We start from the raw sequence: 9,324 nt of genomic DNA, 5'->3' as shown, positions 1-9,324 counted from the left end.
ACACACACATATATATTATTTTCCAGATTCTTTTCCATTATAAGTTATTACAAGATATTGACTATGGTTCCCTGTGCTATACTGTAGGCCCTTGTTTTTTTTAATCTATCTTATATATAGTAGTGTGTATCTGTTAATCCCAAATTCATAATTTATCCCTCTTCCTCCCCCCCACCTTTGGTAATCGTAAGTTTGTTTTCTATGTCTTATGATTCTGTTCCTGTTTTGTAAATAAGTTCATTTGTATCATTTTTTTAGATTCCACATATAAGTGATATCATGTTATATTTGTTTTTCTCTGACTTACTTCACTGAGTATGATAATCTCTAGGTCCATCCATGTTGCTGCAAATGGCATTATTTCATTATTTTTTTTTTTTTTTTTTAACATCTTTATTGGAGTATAATTGCTTTACAATGGTGTGTTAGTTTCTGCTTTATAACAAAGTGAATCAGTTATACATATACATATATCCCCATATCTCTTCCCTCTTGCGTCTCCCTCCCTCCCACCCTCCCTATCCCACCCCTCTAGGTGGTCACAAAGCACCAAGCTGATCTCTCTGTGTTATGCGGCTGCTTCCCACTAGCTATCTATTTTATATTTGGTAGTGTATATATGTCCATGCCACTCTCTCACTTTCTCCCAGCTTACCCTTCCGCCTCCCTGTATCCTCAAGTCCATGCTCTAGTAGGTCTGTGTCTTTATTCCCGTCTTGCCCCTAGGTTCTTCATGTCCACTTTTTTTTTTTTTTTTTAGATTCCATATATATAGCATAATTTTTTTTGTTTGTTTGTTTGTTTTTTTTTTTTTTGATAGGTATACCTGGATTTAATTCTCACTTCTACCGCTTGGTAGCTGGATAGCCTTAGGCAAGTTTCATACCTCCCTGAAATTCACTTAATTCAGTCTGTAAAATGGCATAATAACTTATTATAGCATCCTTTTAGGAATTTTAAATCAGTTCTTGAAATAAAAGTACACAATATATAGACAAGTATGGATTCCTCAATAGGTGTTTGACCTTTCATTTCTCCAGTATCCCACCCGCATCAAATAAAGAAAAATACTTTTTAAAATTTACGAATATTTCATTGTTGTAAAGTTAAAGCCATAAAAATAATCAAATGGCCTACTATCATACCGTTAGAAGAAAAAAAAAAAAAAAAAGGTGTTCATGAGAGTTCCATATTAGAATACAAGTTTTCCTTAGGCACCTGTTTATGTATGCTATTCTGCTCTTTACAATAAATAATTAAATTTAAAAGACTTAATTCCTCACTTTTAAGACCCTATTAGTTTACAAATTACATATTGACCTATGCTAAATTTTATACCGACCCATGCTAATGAATTCAGTACAGAAAACAAAAAACACTGCACGCAAGCAAACTACATATATATATATATATATATATATATATATATATAACTTATATGAGAATTGCTACTCCAGCTTTCTTTTGGTTTCCATTTGCATGAAATACCTTTTTCCATCCCCTTACTTTCAGTCTGTATGTGTCTCTAGGTCTGAAGTGGGTCTCTTGTAGACAGCAAATATATGGGTCTTGTTTTTGTATCCATTCAGCCAATCTGTGTCTTTTGGTGGGAGCATTTAGTCCATTTACATTTAAGGTAATTATCGATATGTGTGTTCCCATTCCCATTTTCTTAATTGTTTTGGGTTTGTTATTGTAGGTCTTTTCCTCCTTTTGTGTTTCTTGCCTAGAGAAGTTCCTTTAGCAGTTGTTGTAGAGCTGGTTTGGTGGTGCTGAACTCTCTCAGCTTTTGCTTGTCTGTAAAGGTTTTAATTTCTCCATCAAATCTGAATGAGATCCTTGCTGGGTAGAGTAATTTTGGTTGCAGGTTTTTCTCCTTCAACACTTTCAATATGTCCTGCCACTCCCTTCTGGCTTGCAGAGTTTCTGCTGAAAGATCAGCTGTTAACCTTATGGGGATTCCCTTGTGTGTTATTTGTTGTTTTTCCCTTGCTGCTTTTAATATGCTTTCTTTATATTTAATTTTTGACAGTTTGATTAATATGTGTCTTGGCGTATTTCTCCTTGGATTTATCCTGTATGGGACTCTCTGTGCTTCCTGGACTTGATTAACTATTTCCTTTCCCATATTAGGGAAGTTTTCAACTATAATCTCTTCAAATATTTTCTCAGTCCCTTTCTTTTTCTCTTCTTCTTCTGGAACCCCTATAATTCGAATGTTGGTGCGTTTAATGTTGTCCCAGAGGTCTCTGAGACTGTCCTCAGTTCTTTTCATTCTTTTTTCTTTATTCTGCTCTGCAGTAGTTATTTCCACTATTTTATCTTCCAGGTCACTTATCCGTTCTTCTGCCTCAGTTATTCTGCTATTGATCCCATCTAGAGTACTTTTAATTTCATTTATTGTGTTGTTCATTGTTGCTTGTTTCATCTTTAGTTCTTCTAGGTCCTTGTTAACTGATTCTTGCATTTTGTCCATTCTATTGTCCATTCTATCTCCAAGATTTCGGATCAACCTTACTATCATTATTCTGAATTCTTTTTCTGATAGACTGCCTATTTCCTCTTCATTTGTTAGGTCTGGTGGGTTTTTATCTTGCTCCTTCATCTGCTGTGTGTTTTTCTGTCTTTTCATTTTGCTTATCTTACTGTGTTTGGGGTCTCCTTTTTTGCAGGCTGAAGGTTCGTAGTTCCTGTTGTTTTTTGTGTCTGTCCCCAGTGGCTAAGGTTGGTTCAGTGGGTTGTGTCGGCTTCCTGGTGGAGGGTACTAGTGCCTGTGTTCTGGTGGATGAGGCTGGATCTTGTCTTTCTGGTGGGCAGGTCCACGTCTGGTGGTGTGTTTTGGGGTGTCTGTAGACTTATTATGATTTTGGGCAGCCTCTCTGCTAATGGGTGGGGTTGTGTTCCTGTCTTGCTAGTTGTTTGGCATAGGATGTCCAGCACTGTAGCTTGCTGGTCGTTGAGTGAAGCTGGGTGCTGGCGTTGAGATGGAGATCTCTCGGAGATTTTTGCTGTTTGATATTATGTGCAGCTGGGAGGCCTCTTGTGGACGAGTGTCCTGAAGTTGGCTCTCCCACCTCAGAGGCCCAGCACTGACTCCTGGCTGCAGCACCAAGAGCCTTTCATCCACAGGGCTCCTTAATTTGGGATGATTCGTTGACTATTCAGGTATTCCACAGATGCAGGGTATATCAAGTTGATTGTGGAGCTTTAATCCGCTGCTTCTGAGGCTGCTGGGAGAGATTTCCCTTTCTCTTCTTTGTTCTCACAGCTCCCAGGGGCTCAGCTTTGGATTTGGCCCCGCCTGTGCGTGTAGATCGCCGGAGGGCGTCTGTTCTTTGCTCAGACAGGACGGGGTTAAAGGAGCCGCTGATTCGGAGGCTCTGGCTCACTCAGGCCGGGGGGTAGGGAGGGTCACGGAGTGTGGGGCGGGCCTGCAGCGGCAGAGGCCGGCGCGCCGTGCGTTCTCCCGGGGGAGTTGTCCCTGGATTCCGGGACCCTGGCAGTGGCGAGCTGCACAGGCTCCCCGGAAGGGCGTGTGGCTAGTGACCTGTGTTCGCACACAGGCCTCCTGGTGGCGGCAGCAGCGGCCTTAGCGTCTCATGTCTGTCTCTGGGCTCCGCACTTTTAGCCGCGGCTGGCGCCCGTCCCTGGAGCTCTCTCAAGCAGCGTTCTTAATCCCCTCTCCTCGTGCACCAGGAAACAAAGAGGGACGTAAAAGTCTCTTGCCTCTTTGGCAGGTCCAGACTTTTCCCCGGACTCTCTCCCGGCTAGCCGCGGTGCACTAACGCCCTGCAGGCTGTGTTCACGCCGCCAACCTCAGTCCTCTCCCGGCGCTCCGACAAAAGCCGGAGCCTCAGCTCCCAGTCCCGCCCGCCCCGGCGGGCGAGCAGACAAGCCTCTCGGCTGGTGAGTTCCGGTCGGCCCGATCCTCTGCGCTGGAATCTGTCCGCTTTGCCCTCCGCACCCCTGTTGCTGTGCTCTCCTCCGCGGCTCCCAAGCTCCCCCACTCCGCCTCCCGAAGTCTCTACCCGCGAAGGGGCTTCCTAGTGTGTGGACACTTTTCCTCCTTCACAGCTCTCTCCCGCTGGTGCAGGACCCGTCCCTATCCTTTTGTCTCTGTTTAGTTTTTTCTTTTGCCCTAACCAGGTACGTGGGGGGTTCCTTGCCTTTTGGGAGGTCTGAGGTCTTCTGCCAGCGTTCAGTAGGTGCTCCGTAGGAGTTGTTCCACGCGTAGATGTATTTCTGGTGTATCTGTGGGGAGGAAGGTGATCTTCGCGTCTTACTCTTCCGCCATCTTCCCGGAAGTCTCTCTATTTCATTATTTTTTATGGCTAAGTAATATTCCATTGTATGTATATACCACATCTTCTTTATCCATTCATCTGTTATTGGACACTTAGGTTGCTTCCATGTCTTGGCTATTGTAAATAGTGCTGCTATGAACATCGGGGGTGCGTTGCGGTTTTGATTTTCATTTCCCTGATGGCTGATGATGTTGAGCATCTTTTCATGTACTTATTGACCATTTGTACATCTTCTTTGAGTAATGACTACTGAGATTCTTTGCCCACTTTAAAATTGGATTATTTGTCTATTATTGAGCTGTAAGAGTTCTTTGTATATTCTATATACACATCCCTTACAAGAGATATAATTTACAAATAATTTCTTCCATTCTGTGGGTTGCTTTTTCACTTTTTTGATGGTGTCCTTTGAAACACAAATGCTTTTAATTCTAATGCGGTCTAATATATCTTGTTTTCTTTTATCACTTGTGCATGTCTAAGAAACCATTATCTAACCCAAGGTCACAAAGATTTACTCTCATATTTTATTCTGAGACTTTTATCATTTTAGCTGTTACATTGAGTGTATGATCCATTTTGATTTAATTTTTGTATACGGTATGAGGTAAGGTTCTAACTTCATTGTTTTACATGGGGAATATCAGTTTCCCCTGCACTATTTGTTAATAGGCATATTCCTTCCCCATTGAATTGTCTTGTCATCCTTGTTGAAAATACATTGACAATGGGGGTTTACTTCTGGATTCTCAATTTATTCCATTGGTCTATTTGTCTATCTTTATGGCAATATCACACTGTCTTATTACTGTAGCTCAAGAAATGTGAGTCCTGTAATTTTGTTCTTCTTTTTCAAGGTTGTATAGCCTATTCAGGGTCGCTTCATTTTTATATGAATTTTAGGATTAGCTTGTCAATTTATCCAAAAATGACATTGGAATTTTGACAGGGATTTGAATCTGTAGATCAATTTAGGGAGTATTGCCATGTTCACAAAGAACAACCAATACGTAAAAGTGATACGTTTTTCCATTAATTTAGGTCTTCTTTAATTTCTTAAAACAAGCTTTTGTAGTTTTTTTTTTTTTTTTTCGGTACGCGGGCCTCTCACTGTTGTGGCCTCTCCCGTTGCGGAGCACAGGCTCCAGATGCGCAGGCTCAACGGCCATGGCTCACGGGCCCAGCCGCTCCGCGGCATGTGGGATCTTCCCAGACCGGGGCACGAACCCGCGTCCCCTGCGTCAGCAGGCGGACTCTCAACCACTGCGCCACCAGGGAAGCCCTATTCTTAAGTATTTTATTCTTTATGATACTATTGCAAGTGCAGTTGTTTCTTACTTCATTTTCATATTATTTGTTGGTAGTGTATAGCAATAGAATTGACTTTTATATATTGGTCTTGTGTCTTACAACCTTGCTGAACTCATTTATTAATTCATTTTACTTTGTTTGTTTATTTATTCCTTAGGATTTTCTATATATAGGAACATGTTATTGGTGAAGAGAGATAGTTTTATTTCTTCCCTTGCAGTCTGGATGCATTTTCTTGCCTAACTGCCCTGGCCAGACCCTCCAGTACAATGTTGGATAGAATTGGCAAGAGCAGACATTGATTTTCTTATTCTTGAACTGATGGGGAAAGCAGTCTGTTTTTCACCAATTAAGTATGATGTTAGCTGTGGGTTTTTTGCAGATGCTTTTTATCCAATTGAGGAAATTCCCTTCTATTTCTAGTTTATGGAGTGATTTGAGTTATAAAGAGGTGTTGGATTCTTTCGAATGCCTTTTCTGTACCTATTGAGAGTCGGCTTACACAGAAGCTTTTACTTCCTTCCCTCTGTCTCCATCCCTCTCTCACAAGCACACAGAATCATTCTGAAAGCAAATTAGGTACAAAATAGTAAAAACATACTGAAAGATGGATGAATGAATAGTCAAGACCCTGATTCCAGTTACCGTTGCACAAGGTGACTGTTTATTGGGTAACCACCCCCCCCAAAAGCGGAGATTGGAAGTTCAAGAATTAATGATGTTTTACTAGGCTGGAGGCTACCTACCATGTGTACACTCCATAATTTTCTTTTTCTATTACTCACTGTAGATTGAAAATATTAATACCAAAGGCAAAGATTATAAATACGCAGGAAATAAAGGATATCGAGGGTGTATGGCTAAAATGAAACAGAGAATAAGCAAAACGTTATTTGCACAAGAGGTGTGTTAAAGGAAGTGCAGTATATTTTGCCCAAACCTTTCTGTTGTGAGTTTCTGCATTTTAGTTCTCTGACCAGGGATTGAACCCAGGCCCTCAGCAGTGAAAGTGCGGAGTCCTAACCACTGGACCACCAGGGAATTCCCTCTGCATTTTAAAAATAGTTTCTGGTTCATCTTCTGAGGCCTCTCGTATCACCTTTTCTGTTTCAGGAGTCTGGGTGGTGACCATCTTGCCTGCCTCCCTCACGTGTGTGAGCTACCTGTTTCACATCTTGGCTTGTTACAGGTAAGAGGGTTCTAGAAGTCATTTGTGTGTCTTCAGCCGGGAAAGCAGCTGACAGACTTTTCTCAGAATTCCCAGGCAGTGCCAGCAGTGCCCAAACTGGGAACAGCAGTATATATAGGGTCTAGGGACAACCATACCTATTGGTAGTAAAAGACAAAAACAAACAAACAAAAAACTATTGATTTGAGCTCCCACTATAAGCTTGACATTGTGATTAGAGTCTTCTTTTGGTTTTCAGCAAAACCCCAAGCGGTACTTTCATCTCCATGTTCACTGCTGAGCAGGCGAGACTCAACACAATAACTTTAGCCACAGGCTGTTAGCAGCGGATCTCGTCTTCTGGCGCCTTCTGACCTTGTCATTTCTTGTACACTTCTGCATTGCTACTAGGTGTTAGACCCGCCCTGCTCTCCAGGACTAATCACACTGCGCTCCCAGCAGGTGAATCTGGCTCAAGGGACCTCACAGGAGGTTGGGACAAGGGAACCAGGGGTATCGGTCTCTAGAACAGCAGCACAGGAGGAGGGGATGGCCTTCAGTATGTAGCTGGCATTTGCATGCAGACGGAAGTTGAATTTAGGTATCTATTGCTCCCTTTTCTCTCCATTTCTCTGCCTTTGTCTCTGCCTCTCTTTCTCTTTCTTTCTTTCTCTCTCTCTCTCTCTCTCTCTCTGTCTCTGTCTCTGTCTCTGTCTCTGTCTCTGTCTCTGTCTCTAGTTCACAGTCTCCCACTCACTCACAGGAAGCCCAGGACCAATTCCCACCCCTGCAGAGCATCCTGCTTTTGCATCCTCCCCATCTGGCTACTCAAAGGTTGGGTCTCTTGCAGATGACATCTAAGTGAAGACTCTCCTGGCACAAAGAGCCCCAGTTCTCCATCCCAGCCCTGGCTTGCTCCCTGTCTCTGCTTTCTTCTCCCTGGGCTCTGTGGGTGGACTGGACACTGCTGCTTACCCTTTCCCTGCCTGTTGTAGGGACATGTCTGCTCCTTCCTTCATTAGCCTACAAGTGGCTGGGAGATATTCACTGAGGCATTTGACCGCAACCAGGAACAACCACAATGCAGAGCTGGCTGCATGGATGTGGGTGGAGGGTAGCTGAGGGCACAGGGACAAGAAGGCCCCTGTGGTGGGGAGGCCTCCTTCCCGTCCAGGCTGGCCCTTCCCTCCCACACCTGTCACCCAGGAGTGACAATCCCTGCCCTGCCTCCTTTACAAGACCATGGGGCAGAGGAAATAATGGATGAGAAATCACCCTTTGGACAGCACTAGCACTGTGCCAGTATTGTTATTTTTCTTATAATTATGCCAACCTATCTACAGGCTTGTGTTTTAAAAACAAAGTTACAAAAATATTTAGTGTAAAGTAAGTCTTCTTCCCATCAGGCCCCAGATTGTTGCCCAAGAGCTAAGCACTATTATTCATTTTCTGTGCATCCTTCCAGAAATTTTCTCTGCAAATATATCTGTGCGTGTTTGTATTCCTGGTCGCACACCTCTGGTACTGCCAAACAGAAACACAATGAAAGACACAGATACAATTTTACATTTTCTAATAGACACTATTTAAAAAAGGTAAAGGAGAGGTGAAAATAATTTAATAATATGTTATTTAACCCAGCATAACTCAAATATCATTTCATTATGTAATAAATATGCAAACTATTAATGAGATACTTACATTCTTTATTTCATACTAAGTTTTCCCAATTCAGTGGTGATGAAATTGCAAAATAACCTGGAAATTGCTGGAATGGGATGTTAAGAAAAAAGGAGGATATAGATGTGAATGTGGACTGTTAACAAAACTATGCCAACCTAATCTTTAGGCAAAAGGCCAGGCTGAGACGGGCACATGGGAAAAGCACACAGTGATTTCTTTGGGTGCTGGGATTGTGAGGAATTGTGGCTTCTTTTTCATTTCATTTTATGTTGTTATAAGTGGGGGGCTATTGTTAAAATTTTTTTACCTGTTTTGAAATAATATTATATAGGTAATATATATTCATTGTAGAGAAAATAAGAAAATAGAGCAAGCTAAAGAAACTAAAAGCCACACACACACTCTCAACTATCACATTCAGTCACCGTTGAGATTAGGTAGCTATATGCTATTTTTACAAAATATATTAAGTTTAAGATTTTTAAATTATCAGGGAAATGCAAATCAAAACCACAATGAGATGTCATCTCACATCTTTGAGAATGGCTATTACCAAAAACACAAAGATAAGTGTTGACAAGGATGTGGAGAAAAGGGAACCCTCCTACACTGTTGGTGGGAAGGTGAATTGGTGCAGCCACTATGAAAATAGTATGGGGGCTCCTCAAAAAATTAAAAATAAAGCTACCATATGATCCAGCAATCCCACTCCTGGGCATATATCCAAAAAAGTGGAAACAGTAACTTAAAAAGATACATGCACCCCAGTGTTCTTTGCAGCATTATTTACAATAGCCAAGATATGGAAGCAACCTTAGTGTCCATGGATGGGTGAATGGGTAAAGAAGATGTGGAATA

The 9,324-nt window shown here is 41.9% G+C and overlaps 1 protein-coding gene across 5 annotated transcripts in view; it reads left to right on the top strand.

Annotated features, from left to right (window-relative positions):
- LOC113619929 (stimulated by retinoic acid gene 6 protein-like) overlaps positions 1-9,324 on the top strand; it is a 73,733-nt gene that overhangs the window by 48,289 nt on the left and 16,120 nt on the right. For all 5 annotated transcript variants that reach the window (XR_003432592.1, XR_003432591.1, XM_027105442.1 and 2 more), the window contains one exon: positions 6,729-6,804. Coding sequence is in view for 3 of the 5 variants with exons in the window: in XM_027105442.1 (XP_026961243.1) it covers positions 6,729-6,804 (76 nt within the window). In the remaining 2 variants the exon portion in view is untranslated. The remainder of the gene's footprint in view (positions 1-6,728; positions 6,805-9,324) is intronic.

The sequence above is a fragment of the Aethalodelphis obliquidens genome, unplaced genomic scaffold (assembly GCF_003676395.1).
Source record: "Aethalodelphis obliquidens isolate GAN/ISIS:26980383/991018 unplaced genomic scaffold, ASM367639v1 scaffold7, whole genome shotgun sequence".
NCBI classification, from domain to species: domain Eukaryota; kingdom Metazoa; phylum Chordata; class Mammalia; order Artiodactyla; family Delphinidae; genus Aethalodelphis; species Aethalodelphis obliquidens.
This window is presented reverse-complemented; position numbering and strand designations above follow the sequence as displayed.